This window comes from Merops nubicus, unplaced genomic scaffold (genome assembly GCF_000691845.1).
Source record: "Merops nubicus isolate BGI_N331 unplaced genomic scaffold, ASM69184v1 scaffold9567, whole genome shotgun sequence".
NCBI classification, from domain to species: Eukaryota; Metazoa; Chordata; class Aves; order Coraciiformes; family Meropidae; genus Merops; species Merops nubicus.
This window is the reverse complement of record NW_008619573.1, coordinates 12196-30101: the sequence shown is the minus strand read 5'-3', so window position 1 is coordinate 30101 and position 17906 is coordinate 12196. Positions and strand designations below refer to the sequence as shown.

General features: G+C 37.1%; 1 protein-coding gene across 1 annotated transcript in view; it reads left to right on the top strand.

Moving 5' to 3' along the window:
* LOC103776326 (probable ubiquitin carboxyl-terminal hydrolase FAF-X) overlaps positions 1-17906 on the top strand; it is a gene marked incomplete at its 3' end in the record, with an annotated part of 54330 nt that overhangs the window by 26015 nt on the left and 10409 nt on the right. Inside the window, exons 14-25 of the mRNA XM_008943833.1 lie at positions 1092-1303; positions 2851-3091; positions 3297-3446; positions 3541-3661; positions 4094-4224; positions 4480-4758; positions 7415-7540; positions 9851-9976; positions 11686-11852; positions 16635-16743; positions 17322-17468; positions 17587-17733. Of these exons, the coding sequence (XP_008942081.1) occupies positions 1092-1303; positions 2851-3091; positions 3297-3446; positions 3541-3661; positions 4094-4224; positions 4480-4758; positions 7415-7540; positions 9851-9976; positions 11686-11852; positions 16635-16743; positions 17322-17468; positions 17587-17733 (1956 nt within the window). The remainder of the gene's footprint in view (positions 1-1091; positions 1304-2850; positions 3092-3296; positions 3447-3540; positions 3662-4093; positions 4225-4479; positions 4759-7414; positions 7541-9850; positions 9977-11685; positions 11853-16634; positions 16744-17321; positions 17469-17586; positions 17734-17906) is intronic.

The following is a 17906-nucleotide window of genomic DNA, read 5'->3' as shown; positions in this document are numbered from 1 at the left end:
CTGGTGGTCTGTAAATGGACCCGTAGAACTGTTTGGGTTGGAAAAGACCTTTAAGATCATCAAATCCAACCATTAACCTGACTCTGCCAAGTCCACCACTAAACCGTTCCCCTGAGCACCATACCTACACAACTTTTAAACGCGTCCAGGGATGGTGATTCATCCACTTCCCTGGGTAGCCTGTTCCGCTGCATGATAACCCTTTCAGTGAAGAAATTCTTCCTAATATCCAACCTAAAACTCCCCTGATACAACTTGACGCTATTTCCTCTTCTCCTATTGCTTTTTAGTTGGGAGAAGAGGCTGGCCCCCACCTTGTTACAACCTCCTTTCAGGTAGTTGTGGAGAGTAATAATGTCTCCTTTTCTCCAGACTAAACAACCCCAGTTCCCTCAGGCACTCCTCATAACACTTGTGGTCTAGACCCTTCACCACCTTTGTTGCCCTTCTCTGGATCCATTCCATTACCTCTGTGTCTTTCTTGTGGTAAGGACCCCAAAACTGAACATAGTACTCAAGGTGTGGCCTCACCAGTGCTGAGTACAGGGGGACGATCACTTCTCTAAGCCTGCTGGCCACACTATTTCTGATACAAGCCAGGATGCTGTTGGCCTTCTTGGCCACCTGGACATACTAATGACTCATATTTAGTTTAGTTTGGTCCCTTTTTGCCGAGCAGCCTTCCAGCCACTCATCCTCAAGATTTTCTGTGTTCGCTATTAGTAAGTTAAACTCTACTAGATTGTCAGCTAGAGGTTCTGTAATGTAGTCTGACAAAATGAGTAAGACAAAATCCAATTTAGTGTTCTTTGTGCAGAGTTTCACTTTTTAGATATTAGTGCAAATTTGCACTATAAAGTTAGAGCCACTGATGACATGCAAGATTTTTGAAGTGCTTACTGAATTAGAGCTATTTACTAATGGGATTTTATTTTAAAGTGGAGTAAAACAGCTTTATGGAGTAACTTACCTTGTTTGTTTTTATGTTTTGGTTTGTTTTTTACTTCTACCATTGGATTGTCCTGCTGAGAAGATGGTTTTGAATGTTTATATTTTGCTGTAATTGCTCCAATTTTTTTAAATGTAATTAGGTAGTGATTCATGAAGACTTCATTCAGTCCTGTTTTGATCGTCTGAAAGCCTCCTATGATACATTATGTGTTTTGGATGGAGATAAAGACAGTATCAATTGTGCAAGGCAAGAAGCAATACGTATGGTGAGAGTATTGACTGTTTTAAGAGAGTATATAAATGAATGTGACAGTGATTACCATGAAGAGAGGACTATTCTGCCTATGTCAAGGTACGTGTGAAAATGGATTGCTACGATTCTGATTTATCTTAACTAAAATATTGCTAATGTCTTTGATTTTTACACTATAAAGGGTTTCTCTTCAGGGAATGTACTTACAAAGTTTCAAATTTATGTTTTCTTTGCTAATGCATGAAATTCGTCTGTCGTTAAAAAAAAAAGGTCGAAAAAGGATGCAAATACAGGTGTATATGTGAAAGGGACAGCAGGCCTGAGAAGAAATTTGTTTCTGATGCTTTGCTTTATAACTAGCACAATGTACCTTGTAACTCGATGGTTTGGGATGTAAAGCTTAAATTTAGAATTATTTCTTCAGTGAAATATTCTGTATAAATTCCACATAAAAAGGGGTGGAAGAGAACAGCACTTTGAACTATATTTACCTATGTATACCTTCACTATTTAGTGAAAACTTAGCTTGAATCCTAGCTACTCCTTCTTTAACTCTGTCTTTGGTACAAAGAAAAAGGAAATGCTTAAATCCAGTGTCGTGTAGTTCTGTTCAGAATCAAAATACTGTATTTCCTGAGAGAGGAAGGCAGAACAGAAAACTTTAAATGTTCAAGTGCTAGTGGCTGCCATCTGTGGGAAGAAAGTCTCAAAAATACGTAAGGAATACAGTGAGATTTCTATGGCTTTTTGGTGCAGCTAACATATTTTTAGATGTGGTGGGGGTTTGTTGTCCCCTTATTTTAAATGTCTTTTTGTCAAGAAAGCCTAAGAGATTGCTGTTTCTTCATGTGTTAGTAATTTGCAGCACTCCTCAGCACTTTTATTTTACATATTGATTGATTAGTCTTAAATAAGTTCTTTTGTTGGCTGTGGGTGCATCTTTTTTTATACAGGCTGCTTATTTGGTTAGGCTAACTTTTTCACAGGTCTTGTTAGCAAGGAGCTTTTATAAGGAATTTTTGCCACCTTTTGTTGCATGGGATTAGCTTGTTTGGCTTATCTGGGCACATCTTTCTTAATGAGTTTCCTGCCATTGTGTGAAGTGTGATCACTGCTAATGTTGAAAATGTTTCTTTTTTTGACCTCTTCACATTCTTTAAAAGCATTCTGGTTCTTACAATTGGAATTCCAACATAAAACTTTTAACAGCTTTTGACAGAAGACATTAAGACTTGGTGACCTGATGGCTTTTTCTGATCTTGGTGTATTTAAAATGGAGTTTTGCTAAAAGATCATAACAGTTACCAGTCCAGTTGAGCTTTGTTTGCACATTTTTATTGGGAGATTACAAGCCAGAGAAAAGACTTAAGGCTTCCTAAGAGACTTTTTAAAATTCTATCAATGTTCCTGACCTGACTGCAAAGTTGACCATATGTTTAAAACACTTGTGGAGAGTGTGGCTTCTTGAAAGTTTCTATGTATGTTATATTTGTATAATTGCTGGGGCTTCCACAAAATCTCATGCTGGAGTATATCACCATATGTAAAGATTTGGTATTGAAATATCTGCCACACAAAATACAGCAGGAAAAAGAATTTTATTTTGTGAGGGTAGAAATAACTTTATCTGGTGTGTTTATTTTCAGAGCTTTCCGTGGTAAACACATCACACTGGTAGTTCGTTTTCCAAACCAAGGCCGACAGGTGGAAGATTTGGATATTTGGTCTCATACAAACGACACGATTGGCCAGGTTCGGCGTTGCATTCTCAACCGTATTAAAGCCAATAGTGCGCACACAAAAGTAGAACTCTTCATTGGTGGTGAGCTGGTGGACCCTGCAGATGACAGAAAATTAATTGGGCAGTTGAATCTCAAAGATAAAACGGTGAGTGTTGGACGTTCATCATTTATGTCAATGCAGATGTCATTTGCCTTTTGGATATGCTTGAAGAATACCAGGTACGAGATCCCTTACTGTTGGGAAATAGTTCCATTCCTCCTGTGTTATGCCATTAATGTTATATCAGGTTCTTATTTAGTAAAGAATCTCTGTCTTTGCATAGTATTAAAACTATGATTGTGTTTTTCAGCTAATTACGGCAAAGCTTACACAGATAAATTCTAATATGCCCTCAAGTCCAGATAGTTCTTCTGACTCTTCAACTGGTTCCCCTGGCAACCATGGCAATCATTACAGTGATGGTCCAAACCCAGAAGTTGAAAGCTGTTTGCCTGGAGTGGTAAGCATGTTCTGAAATGAACAGTTTAAAACTATTTTTTCCCTATACTTTAACAAGTGATTTTTATGGGGAATTTTTGTTTCCTTATTTTAAGATCATGTCACTGCATCCTCGATACATCTCCTTTCTTTGGCAAGTTGCAGACTTGGGCAGTAGCCTAAATATGCCACCTCTGAGGGATGGAGCACGAGTTCTTATGAAGCTCATGCCACCAGGTAAAACTTAATTGTCTCCTGTTTTATCTTGCAGTATCCTGTATAATAATTTCTCACCTGTTAAATAAAAAGGAAGATAGGGGAATATTTTCCACTTTCTAGTAACTTATTGATACTGTAATTCATGACTGTTATCCTAGTTAGGATTGTAAATTTATTTCCCAAATAGTTGTCTGTTTGTCACGTAGAGTTGTCAGGGTTTGCATTTAGTACTGGGGTTCAGTGTAATGACACCGTAATGAATTTTTGTACTGACAGAAGTCATCACTGCAGAACACGTCATAATCTGATCTTGTCTGTCAGTTATGTTTTCGCAGCTTTTCTGGTATGCTTAAAATTTTTCAGATTTATAATTGTAAATACCACTGGCTTGTTCTGTGGTAGTTTTGTTGCATAATGTTTATAAGTTGTGTTTTGTTTTGTTTTTTTCAGATAACACTACAGTTGAGAAACTAAGAGCTATTTGTTTAGATCATGCAAAGCTTGGGGAAAGCAGCCTTAGTCCATCCCTTGATTCTCTATTCTTTGGTCCTTCTGCCTCGCAAGTGCTGTATCTAACAGAGGTTTGTGATGCTTTGGCTGTTCTTCAAGAATCTTCAATTCTCTCTTTGGCAATCCTTTCTGTAATATTATGGAAGCCCAAGGTCAAATTCTTGTTTGAAATTAACAATTGAAAAGAGTAACAGTTTACTGGAACAAACTGATATGTGGCCAGTGCTGTCAAAACATTGCTTAAGTAATATTTCAACATAGTCTTGTATCCCTCTAGATTCAGGCTAGTATGTTTCTTTTCATTAACTCTGTATTTTGTTTTACAGGTAGTTTATGCCTTGTTAATGCCTGCCAGTGCACCTCTGGGAGAAGATGCCAGTGACTTCCAATACAACTTCCTAAAAAGTGGTGGTTTGCCTCTTGTGTTGAGCATGCTGACTAGAAATAACTTCCTGCCAAATGCAGATATGGAAACTCGAAGGGGTGCCTACCTTAATGCTCTAAAAATAGCCAAATTATTACTAACAGCAATTGGATATGGCCATGTTCGAGCTGTGGCAGAAGCTTGTCAGCCAGTTGTGGAAGGCACAAGTACAATTTCACCGGTAATATAAATCTTCCTTCCTGCAAATAGCAATGTACTCTGGTTTTTCTGTTGTCTGCAGCAACATCTATCCTACTCTCCATTGACAATCCCCTTCAGTGAGTTTCATGTCAAGAACTCATCATTTCAGATATTACCTGATGATTCTAAAAAAGAGATGAGCTTACTAAACAAATCCAGTTTCTTTCTGACTGTGGAAAAGTTAGATGTGAGATCCACTTGCTCTCTATATGATTTCCAATGGTTTGCGTGATTGTCAGTACAGGTAACTTTCCATTTTCAAGTATGTCTATCCCATAAATGCAAATCCTCATTCTTTTGAGCTTTTTGAGCTCTGGAAAGATGTGGCTCTGAATTTCTTGTATCTCATATTTATGATTAGACCATGAAACAACAACTAATGTTGAGTCATGCCAGCCCTTTTTCTACACAAAAATAAGTCCTTGGCTTGCTAATTCTGTCTGTTGCTTGTAACAAACTCTTGCAGAGGACAGCTAGATATGTTGCAGTGTTCAGTGCTGATAGTTGAAAGGTGTCAACCTAAGATTTTTCAGAGCTGGAAAGGGAAAGTGTGACTCAGGTGTTCTGAACTGTGATCTCACATGTCTATAGTAGTAGATTTTCTGTGTGTTTAATAGGCCTAATTAGTTTTTCATAGGCCTAATATGAAAATAGGCCGTGTTTAATAGGCCTAATTAGTTTTTCAACATAGGCAAGTATGTTGTGGGTCAAGATTTTGTCTGCCCTCTGACAGTAGGTGTACGCCATAGAGCCAAAAAAAATTAAAATTTGCTGCTGTCCTTCATGGGCATTTTCTTCCAGGTATTCCAGCTGTTTTTTAAATTTTGTGAGGTTCTGTCTTGAATAGTTGCTTGAGGTAGCAACCTAGACTGAAGAATACATAGAGGGCCCCTCTTCACTTTCTTCCAGAATATTTACTAAGACCCATCTATGAAGCAGAGAAGTACATTTTCCTTAAGTCTGAAAAATAAGTACCTGTTCTGGTGAGCTGCATCTGTTGGAAGATATCAGATTAATTCTACTTCAAGGAAATCAAAACTGTTGTAGAGATGCAGATCTGTTTTCACATCTTTTGTTAGAACATCATATAAACATCTTAAAGCAAATGTTTGCCACCCTATCTTTCATCTTTTTAAAATAAGTAAATTTTTACTGCTCGATTTTCTTACAATGACTGTTCAAAAGGCAGTTTGGAACACATTACTTTAGTCTTGAAGTACTGTTTGAAACAGATTGATGCTGTCCAGTTAGGAGGTAGTAACATTTTTCCACGACTGCTGACATTTTCTGTTTAGTGTTTCAAACACCTAATTATTATTAACTGATTTGTTGGAAAAACCATAGTTATTCTTGCTGTCATTGTGGTCCTATTTGAACGACTTCGGTCTTGATACTTTTTTCTTGCTGCAGCACCAATAAGCTTACACCTTGGGATGGAGGTGAGATTTGTAAATACCTTTCATCTCTCTAATCTAAAGCCTAAGTACTGTAGCATAACTTTCTGTCTTGGCTTCCCAGCAGTACTTAAGAGAATGGGTTAATCAAGATTGTGTCTGCAGTCTTCCATTTACTGGTCTGCTGCTGTCACTAGGAGTTTTCAAGTAGTTTTTTCTTTTCTTGCCTTTGTAGGAAGTTGAATGTGTGACATTGTTAAGTGTAGTGTTCTGGTATGTAGATCCTGATTTGCCACCATATACATTCTGTTTGATCATTTACAGCCAGTTTCCAATAGCTACTTGAATGTGTGAGATGAGTCTTCACTAGGAGTTGTGTAATTTTGCTCCCCGAATCAAGTGTCTTAGTGAAGCTGGAAAGGCAAAGGGATATGACCAGCACCAGGTGTTAGAGAACAAATTCAGTGTGTGTTTTGAGCAGCGTTTGAGATGTTTTTTGGTTGAAGTGGTACTAGAAAATGAAGAAACTTCTGTACAGGAAGTTTTAAATTGTAACCACAGCACACAGTCTTGTCAAGTAAGCATATCTGTGAGGAGGAAACAACCATTCAGATTTGAGCTGTCAAAACTATAAATTCGTCAGCCCAAGGAGAAGGAACTCTATGCTCAAACCAATACAGAGAAGTGAAGATAAACAGCAGCAAGGCAAGTTTATGTCTTGTAAAAGTGTGATAAAGAACAGGAGGGATAATTCAGAACAGAATTTGTCAGTAGTGCTGTAGCTCAGGTGTTTAAAATATGCATAACTATAATGAACACTGCATCCATGCTCAGTCTGGACACTATTAGCTAATCCAGAGGGAAGACCTGTTGTTTTAGCAAACCCTTTCTTTCCTTCCTTAACAGAAAGGAAAGGAAGCATTGGTAATTCTGAACATTCTGTTAACTTGGAATAATACGATCAATAAAACACCCCCACAAACCTAAGCAATTTTGAGCAAGTGCCTCTCCTCTTAACTGCTTGTACTCTGGTTGTACACTGTAGCACAGTGTGTCTTCAGATGCATTGATTTCTATTTGAAAATTAGGGTGCTTATTTTTCATGGTGTTTACAGTTTATGTAAGTAGTTTTCCTTCAGAGATCTTATTTCTACCAGACTTTTTCAAGTAACTTCAGATTTTCATATCTTCTTGCCTTCTTTTTCCCATGTAAAAATAAGTGTAAGAAATACTTTCTTCCAGATAAACCAGGCTACGCATGACCAGGCAGTGGTGCTACAAAATGCCCTACAAAACATTCCTAATCCAACTTCAGAATGCATGCTAAGAAATGTAGCAATACGTCTTGCACAGCAAATATCTGATGAGGTTAGTGAATTCATTTCTGTATCACCTTTTTTCCTGTAGGTTTTTATTTACTCTGGGTTTTTTAACCCTTAAATTTATTGCTTTGTAAAACATGAATTTTCCTTCTAGAATGTCACAAAACATACCCTAAAATGTTTATATGGTTCATAAGCTGTTAACTAATTAAAAATATTTAATTAATTGCTTCCATAAGCAGTTATGAAATTCAGTGTCTAAGAGCATATAAAGGCTTAAGTGAACTGGGCAGGTTCTATACAAGCTCTTTAATGTATTGTGAATATTTTTACTCTTGGATCAGAACTTTAGAAATTTTATGTAGTGGATTTAAAGTCAGTGGGTACATTTTTGTGATACTTTCTTCTTTTTTTGGTGTTTTATGTTTTGGTTCGTCTTCCTGAAGAGAAATACAGAAAAGGAGAGGATTTCTTAAAATTTTGAGCATGACTTTTAAATGCTGAAAGATAAAAGTCTCATTTTGTTATCTGTGTATCTTCATATATTGAAAATGCACTAATGATTGAACAAGTGAAAAATTGGATTTTGGAGCTCTGTAGGGTTAAACAATGTGCTTTGCAAATACAGTAGTCTAATCTGTATGGTGTGATCAAATCCCATTTGGATTTGGAATTGCAAACCATGTTAGTGAATGCATTAGTGAATTCTGCTGAATTCAGCAGAAGCTAAAATCTGAACTACCATGACTTCTGTTTCCGTGATGAATCAGGATCCCTCAGTTTCCAGTGTGGAAGCAGGGAATGTTTGCTTTCTATACTGGATAGAATCTCTGCAAAGCTGTCTCCAAACAGTGACCAGGTTGCTCAAAGCCCCATCCAACCTGGCCTTGAACACATCCAGTGAAGGAGCATCCACAACCTCTCTGGGCAACCTGTTCCAGTGTCTCACCACTCTCACAGTAAAGAATTTTTTCCTTCTATCTAGTCTAAATCTCCCTTCTTTCATTTTGAAGCCATTACTCCTCATCCTAGCACCATAAGTCTCTTAAAAAGTCCCTCCCCAGCTTTCTTGCAGGCCCCCTTTGGGCGCTGGAGGGCTGCGATTAGGTCTTCTCAGAGCCTTCTCTTCTCCGGGCTGAACCACACCAACCCTCTCAGCCTGTCCCTGTAAGAGAGGTGCTCCAGCCCTCTGATCTTCTTCGTGGCTCTCCTCTGGACCCACTCCAGCAGGTCTGTGGTTTCTGTAGGCCAGACAGAAGGCTACATCACAGAAAGAAATCTTTCACCTTTTTAACAAATTTAGATACTTCAAAATTTTAAAACTATACTGAGATATAAAAAAAAAGTTCTTTTTCTGTGAGACACATTTTTCTTGTGATGCTGTTACTGTAAGATTGCTTTACTTGTGCCAAAGAGTGAAATACCTACTGTTAATATCTGTATCGGTAGGAGGAAAGCACATGGTTCAGGTTTCCTGGTGCGCTAGCTTATTAGTTAAGCTTCTTAGAGTCTCCTTTTTTAATTAAGTCTAAGTATTAGAAAAGTGAAATCTAAAATTTTTGAGAACTGTCTTCCAAGTGCTTTTAAAGATTACCTGTTTTTTGGACAGTTTTACTTTGAATGTAGACTCCACAGACAGAGGTTTGGGGTTTCTTTGAAAGTTGATGCAAACTATAAATAATGGCAACTGTAATATTTTTTGTAACGTATGTATATCAGTAGAAGCTAGTTGATGTTTAAATACTGATGTGTGATTCTGCATTCATAAGGATGTGATCTGTGTTAATTTTAAACCCTGTGTGACTTGAATATAGAGTTGAATCTTTATATATAAATCATGTAGTTGGTAAAAGTTTGTCTGGCTAGCTATCAGCTAGCACAATAAATATGGTAGAGGCAAACCCTGAAATATCTTTAACTTCTGACTTTCCTTGAGAGGCTGGCTGCCTTCCAGGTGCATGGTTGGTCATTTAGTGGGGTTTTTTTCCCCAGGTCAAGAACTTTTTGACATTGAAGTTCATAGTTTCTGCAAAGTCTTACTCAGAATCAAATAGTCACTGATTATTTATTTAAAATGCTCACTTGTAATTCCTGATACTTGTAGCATTGCAGTTTAAGATTCTGTAATATATATAACTTATATGCTACTAATTAAAAAATGAAGTATTATGTAAGTGAAGTACAAATGCTTTTCCATAAACATTGTTGGAGTTTTTTTTCTATTTAAGGAAAAATTCTTTGTAAATTTTAAAAAATTTCCTCTTTTAACTTTCTATAAAATTGTGATATTTTAGAATCCATTGCAACTTTATTTGCGACTGCATTTTAACGTTGCTTTGGTTTATCTTTTTTTCAGGCTTCAAAGTACATCCCTGATATCTGTGTTATTAGGGCAGTACAAAAAATTGTCTGGGCATCGGGTTGCGGGTCAGTTCAGCTGGTTTTCAGCTCAAATGAGGAAATCAGTAAAATCTATGAAAAGGTAAGAGTTTCTAAACAATTTCTTTTCTGTATTACCTATTCTTTTGTTTACAAAATGGACAGTGGCAGCTGGGTCAGGCTTTGAGTGTGATGAGCTTTTAGGTAGGTGCCTTGGTGATGATGTGTTTTGGAGTCCAGTATACGTCAGCTGTCATATCACAGTTTAATTTTCTATTCCAAATTCCTTTTCTAAGTAACTATTTAGTTGTAACTTGAATCTGTTGGCAGTTCAAAAATGCTTCAGTTCTGTAAGCTACTCTAATGTGTTTTCAGACCAGTTAGATTCTGTATTTAAATAAGGAGTAAGCATTTCTTGGAAGGCTAAGTTTTCTAGTCTTCAAACTTAAAAATGGTCTATTCTACTGAAATTTATTTAAAGCTTATGTGCAGTCTAGAAAGAGAAATAAGAACTGATCTGAAATTAGCACTGAAGCACTGGTAAAATTAAGTATTGCTGATCCTGCATGGCTTTTTCTCCTCTTATTATGTAGGTAGCTAAAGCATCTTCATGGGTTCACATGTGGTTTATATAAATAGTTCAGAGTTGCGGGTTATATCTCTTGGGTTCTATATGCTGCAGTGCAGAGCGGATACAGCCCTGAACTTGTTGAAATCATTCTGCTTTAGCTCTCATAACTTGAGAGATATCAGAACTGCCACATTTTCCTCCTGCGGTGATAGTGACGGTCTCTGATTTTTAGCTCTTGTCCAAAGGCAGAATGTTGCCAGCCTGAGACTTGCTTTGTCCTCTTCTGTGGTTCTTTGCAATTAGTTATCTTCTCTGCATTGTAATCCCTTCTTTCTGATCACTTAATCTTGATACCTTTCTATATATAAAACAAATACTTAATGCCTCTAGTTATTGTTGCTAACCTGCAGCCGTGATTACTGATAGATTAAGATTGAGACCTGCTCACATTCAGTTTCTTCAGAACTTTTTCAAGCTAATTAATTTTGGCCTTAGATAGAGGTGAGGGCTTGGAGGCAAGGGCTTGCTTTTATTCTCAAAGTATTTATTTTGGAAAACTTTACCAAAATCAACTCACTTATTCAAGTGCTTAATTGAAATAGTAACCTATGTACCAATTAGAAATTTTATCCTACCCTGTTTCAAAAGGCACCACAGCAGCTGTTTGAAATTTGATTCAGCTGTTTCATGTTTTCAAAAAATACTGAAGCGCTGAACAAATTCTAGCAGTATTAAGGAGATTTTGGTCAAATAGGTTGTGAGTAGCAAAGCTTTGTTAAGCTGGACTTTGTGATGAATTACACAGTACTATAGCCTTCCTCTGTTTAACTAGTAGCTGTTTCCAAAGCTTTAAACTCCAGGTTCTGCATAGTAAAGAAAACATCTCATTTAATAATAATAATAAAAAACCACCACCGCAACAAACAAACAAACCCTAAATACAGGCCAACCAAAAAAAACTGGCAGTACTAACTGATGTAGCATTTACAAGCTTTCTAGATAACTTCCAGATCATTAAGTTCATACACAGTACTGGATGTTCAGGTCGTCCACAAAGTACTTTTAATCACATCTGAGTGGAGTGCTTAAGATACTTGGCACTGATAATCACTTTGTATACAAATTTGTGGTTCATGTTTGTGTTCAGTGTATATTCCTTGGAGCCAGTTGGGGATCTTGGGATTTTTTTTCTGTACTCACTTTGTGCTCACTTGTTGTTTTTTTTTTTTTTTTTTTCACAGACAAATGCAGGAAATGAACCAGACATGGAAGATGAGCAAGTTTGCTGTGAAGCGTTGGAGGTGATGACCCTGTGTTTTGCTTTGATTCCAACAGCACTGGATGCACTCAGTAAAGAAAAGGCGTGGCAGACATTTATCATTGATTTGCTATTGCACTGTCACAGCAAGTAAGTGTTGGTTGTGATTGATTATTTTTTTTTAATGACATGTATTATTTTTCAATTCAAAATCAATATAAAACCTAAATGCAGAGCAGCCACTTCTTTCATTTTTTTTTTTTTCCTGCAGTTGTCTTAATCTGTTGGTTAGCAATATAAATCTGTAATTTAGATGCCTACCCTACAATGCCACCAATTCCATCTTCTTTGTACTTCTAAGGGGGGTATTGTCATTATTGATGCCTGATAATGTGCTACTAATGGCTTTAGAACAACTTATTGTAAATAAAATAGTTACTTCATGGGTTTTCAGAAATTATGTGAATATTTGCTACATTAGAATATTTAAGTGACTTGGGTATAGAAGAATTTTCTTATGCTTTTTCTGTTAAGTAAAGACAAGATACAGTTCTAGCAGTTTGGGGAGAGGGGGAAGTTAAAATTTAATCGTCTGGTTTTCTTGCATTGGAGTGGTACACTTGTGACTCACATGTTTTCAGTAGAGCTGTCAAACTGTAGCTGTCACCTGCTGCAGTAGCAGTGTCCTGGAGGAACCCTTGGCGCTGTTGGGGGATGGATGTGTAGAAGCAGCAGGAGGTGCCTAGAGTGGTGTGGTGCGGCTGCCCTGCAGTCCTGCTGTAGAGTTCAGAGATCTCTTGTCATCTCCAAGCTTTTCCTACGGATCTCCTTAGACAGCATCTGTATGATGCTTGTCTTGCAACTTCTAGCCCATCCAAAATTATGATGAGAAGTACAGGGGTATGTATTTTTAGTCCAGGTGAAAAGTTTTTTTGTATGCTTTTATTAAACTTAGCAGTGCTTAGAACCATTAGTCAGGATTAGTCTAGTTTTGTAAGATACCACTGCTGTTGTGCTATGAGTATTTTAACTTTCCTTTGAAAAATGACAGGTCAGAAAGCACCATAGTTTGGGTTTTTAACTTTTCTATGGAAAAAAAAAAAAGGTTCAACAGGCTTATGTTCAGAAATATTCATCATCTCATCTGGCTTTCTCTTTACAATGAACTGTTTGCACACGTTGGTGAAACTATGGTGTGTTATTATCGGAGTCTCACAAGTTGTATTGTTCTGCAACCTGTGGTATAGGCTGTTGAATTTTCAGCTTCACTGAAGCTTGTTATTTTCACTTAAGTTAGAGCTAAGTTTAACAGGATGTGCTGACAAATGTATGTTACAATTTTACACATTAAATGAAACAAGCTGTCTTCTATTATTTTTGGTAACTTTCAAGGCCGATGAGTCAGAAATCACTAAGTTTTATTTTTAAAAGTGTCATCAGTTGATATCAAATTACTATTTTGACAGTTAAATGTATGTTGGCCACATGTCAGAGCTGGAGTACCAATAGACCTAAACAGCATGGGCAAGTGTCTGTGCTGCTCTGTCCATCTGCAGTTGATGTGGGTCTGAAGATTTGTCAGATTTGTGGCTTTTTTATGTTATCTTAATTGTAAAATAAGCATTCACTAGCATTTGTTTATATTTTAGTTAGTGTTTGGTATCCTCACTTGTTACCACTCTTCCAGTCTTTGAAAACTGGAGATGCTTTTTGTGAGGACTTTTCTTTTGTGGTTATATTTCCTTAACATAGTGAATTGTTGGTTCAAGTTGGGAACTTTTAAGTCTTAAACAGTGAAGTCTCTGAATTTACATGTGCAGGTTCCATATAACAGTTTGTGCTGGAGGTAGAATTTCTTTTTAGGAAAAGCTACAGTCTCGATTTACAGATGGGAATATCTGTCATGGGTATGGCAGTGTCTTCTAGTGGTTACTCTTCTTGCTGATATGAGCTTTGTTTACTCCCAGATATTTCATATTGCTTGGCCTAGTGAATAATGGACTGTTGCAGATGTCTTCCTGAAATATTGGAAGAAACTAGATGTGTCCCCAAGCTTGGCCTTCTCTTTCCACAAGTTTTGTTGTCACGTCAGCCTAAGTCTGAACAACAGTGGCTTAATTCCCCTGGTATTTTAGATTTTTGCTCTTTAAAAATGAGTAGCATTAATGGATGCAGTTGGTTTGGGGTTTGTTTGTCAGAGGGAATAAATTTTTTCAGGGCTTCTCTTACCCAAGTGCTGCTCAGTTCCTTATCTCTGCTTTATTTGTCCACAGTATACTGTCAGTAAGAGAAGCTAACCATTGAGCTCTTTTCTCTCATTTGCCTGTAAAACTTGTGATCTGTATGGTAACCTCATTTAGAATGCAGCTGTTTATTATTACATGATAGTTAGAATAGCATAAACATGAGGAGAAATGGAGGACTGTTTTGAAAATTAAGGTGGTGAGGTTGAACTAAGCTAAAAAAATTTTAAGTTCCTTTTCTGAATTAATGTGGAAACAAAATGTTGTTTGCAGTGCAGAGGAAATTTAGCACATACCACAGAATTCTGAATAGCCTTCCATTTTCAGCTATTGTTCTCTAATATCCTGCCCTCAATCAGAGAATAATGTGAGTAAAAAATATGCATGTGAGAAAATGTTTTTGGTGCACCATAAAAGACAAGGAAGATTATCAAATTCAGATCTCACAAATACGATCTTTCTGGAAAAGATCAGATAGTTTGGTTGGCTTTGTTTGTTTCGTTCAGAGGTTTTGTTTGTATGGAACTTTTGCTGTTCCCTCATAGCATAGTCTTGCTACCTATAAACTGAGAAACAAAATGCAAAATGTTTACTACTAAATACTGTAGCAGTTCTTACTCTCCAAGGTAATTGATTTTTGTAGTGGTGACCCCAGAATACAAGACTGGCTTAGTCAACAGATAGCTGAACAGTTAGTCCTAAATGATCCTGGAACCCAGAATTATTCCACTGGTGGCTGCAGAGTGGTGGTGATACATATATGACTCCTAAATAAAAATTCTTACTGCCTGTGTAAAGCAGGAGCACTTACATCTGTTGAAGAGGCTGCCTTCTGTTAACTAAACAGAAATCTGTCTCCTGGAGCTATCAATAGGAGGAGATTCAGGTTGCCTGTCTTGACGGAGGCATTCGGCCTCCAGCTGTTTCACCAGGTGAGTGTGAGTTCATCATGCAACTCTACACTCTTGTCATGGTGTCTAACATGGCACTGTTAGATGCCTGCATTTTAGGTAGCTGCACCTCTCCCATAGTTCCTTAGGAGCTCTTAAATTCAGCCTCACAAAAATACAATACTTGTGTTCCACTACTGCGTACTCTTTAGAGACATCAGTGTGAACTGTCTCCTTGGTCACATTTCTGACTTGAGGAAAATACCATCTTTATCTTTTTCACCCTGCCTTTAAAGTCCATGAACCTGAGGAGTGTCTATGTGATGTGTTCAAGAGTTGTATCTTAAAAGAAATTTCTGTGAGAAGCTTTATGAAAACATCCGCTCAGCAGTCAGATCCCATAAAATGTCAATTATTATTAAGAACAAAACAGACCTCTAACCCATGGTCTTCTGCAACTCAGAGCAATGTAGTAGAACTCGCAAGGGTCAGAGAAGGGTGAGAAGGGAGATCAAAGCTCTGAAATTACTTCCATCTGAGGAACAGCTGAATAGTTTGGGGCGCTTCGTATTGGAGAAGAGATAAATGGTGGGAGGAGAATACCACAGAGACCTTTAAAATCAGAAGTAGCAAAAGGGCAATGAATAGAGGACAGTGTTTCTTTGTGTAAGAATTTCTTCAGCATAACATTTAAGCAGGGTAAACCTTCAGTTTGGAAATAGTTTGAGGGGTTCTTTCATTAATTTCTCTGGTGAGGGCTATGAAATACCACTTTTGGTAGTCTTACTGAACCACAAATGGTTAGAAGCTGAGAGAATATTCAGGAGAACTGCCACTGCATGCTTCCCTCTTCTTGTGCAATTTCCTAGATGTATACCAGAAACAGGATGCTCAGCTAGGTGCATCTTTCTCTGACCTCATAGTTATTCTTGTATGTCTGTGAAGCACAGTTAACCAAACAGAAACAACTTTGAAGGAAGTGGGATTCTTCCATGTGTGTTCCACAGTGACCTCATGGGCCGAAAACAATGACAGCCACTCCAAAAAGACACTCTAAAATTCAGTTTCTTATATGATGAGATACTTTCCTAAAGCAGAGCGTTCATTTCTATTCCCTTTACACCTAAGCAGAGTAGTTTCTGACAGTTTTTACAAGATACAATACTCATGACAATTAATCTTACAACTTGAAAGAGTAGGGTTTGCCTAAAATATTTTTTTTTCTTTCCTTAAACTTGTCCTTTCCCACATTTTTCCAGTGGTTAGATTAAGTTCTTAGACGGAAAATCTCCTTTAATTCTAGCCACTTGAATTTTCAGAGTCTCATCTTTTCTTGTTTCTTAATAATGATAAATTTTGATCACTTCATAGGTGCTCAGCAAACTGCTGTAGTGGTACAGTTTTACCAGGGCAGTTCTCTTTTGTCTTTCAGGCACAACTAGTGTTTGATTAGGAAAAAAAAAAAATGGCTTGGGGTGGCAGATTGCTTGTTGTTAGGCAATAGTTGCTGGCAGTTGTGAAGGTTTAGTGGTCAGGTGCTGGTAAGTTTCTTTTTCACTTACCTTTAATAAATTGTGAGACAGGTTTTTTAATAGTAATTGATGTGTCTAAAATTTCACTGCAAGGAGAAACAATATGATGGATAATGAATAATTAAAGTATTCCCATTTCTTACGTTACATGCAATTTTAGAAAATGGCATTAAGCAGATAAGCACAAATTTAATTGGTGCGGGTTTTTTTAAATGTTCTGTTTGGGTAGGGAGATTGAATTTAATGTTTCTATTAAATGATTTCCAGAACTGTTCGTCAAATGGCACAGGAGCAATTCTTTTTAATGGCCACCAGGTGCTGCATGGGACAGAGACCTCTCCTTTTCTTCATTACCCTGCTGTTTACTGTTCTAGGGGTAAGTTTTTAAGAGGTAAAGGCTTCAGTACAGTGTAAATTTCTGTAAGAAGTAATAAGATAAATGGCTATGAACAACAGTCACTGAAATCCAGATTCCTTTTGACTTATAGGCAGGCAGCACAGTCGATTGCCATGTGAGGTAGCCAAGGGGTAAGGGAACTTTTGCATTTCCCGATGAGAACATGAACAATAAGCTTTAGTATATGCATTTGACCTTTAGTGAATGCTAACCTTCAAGTAAAAATCATTAGCAGATTAGATAAATACCTACGGTTACAGCCTGTTTTTACTGGGCCTACTGGGGAGGGCTTTTCAGTTCTGCATGATCATGGTTCTCTTGAACATTTGATCACTTCACTGTTTGTTTGCCATTCAGGTACAGAAACTGCTACTAAAATAGGTCAGAAGTCATTAATGACCAGCTAAATACAGCTAAATTGTAAACTTCTAAAACATTAAAAAATAACCTTACACTTCTTTCATATTCACTGCCAGTTTTAGGGAAAACATATTAGTGTTGCACTATAAGTAGAAGTATGTATGAATTGATACCATTTTTTGTTGTTGTTCACACAGAGTACTGCAAGAGAGAGAGCTAAGCATTCTGGAGACTACTTCACTCTCTTAAGACATCTTCTTAACTATGCTTACAACAGTAATATTAATGTACCCAATGCTGAAGTTCTTCTCAATAATGAAATTGACTGGCTTAAGAGGATTAGGGTAAGTTTTAGGATCAGTTAATTATCAATAATCAGCTTTTTGCTGCATTGTAAAGTACAGTTTTAAGCTTGGTAGATGTGTATTTTTCAAAATATCCTATCTTTGTCTTAAATGGCAGGATGAAGTAAAAAGAACAGGGGAAACAGGTGTTGAAGAAACTATCTTAGAGGGTCATCTTGGAGTAACAAAAGAGTTGTTAGCATTCCAGACACCCGAGAAGAAATACCATATTGGTTGTGAAAAAGGAGGTGCTAATCTCATTAAAGTAAGTTCAAGTTTTTTGACCATGGAACTTTCTTATACTTTTTGGGTTTTTACTGTGCATAGGTAAAAAGAAACTTTGCATCTTGTGGTCTGTAACCGTAAAAGATCCCAGTTTAACTCTTTGACATCTGAGTGTCTTTTTAATCAGACATGTTTTCTTTGTACCTCTGATAT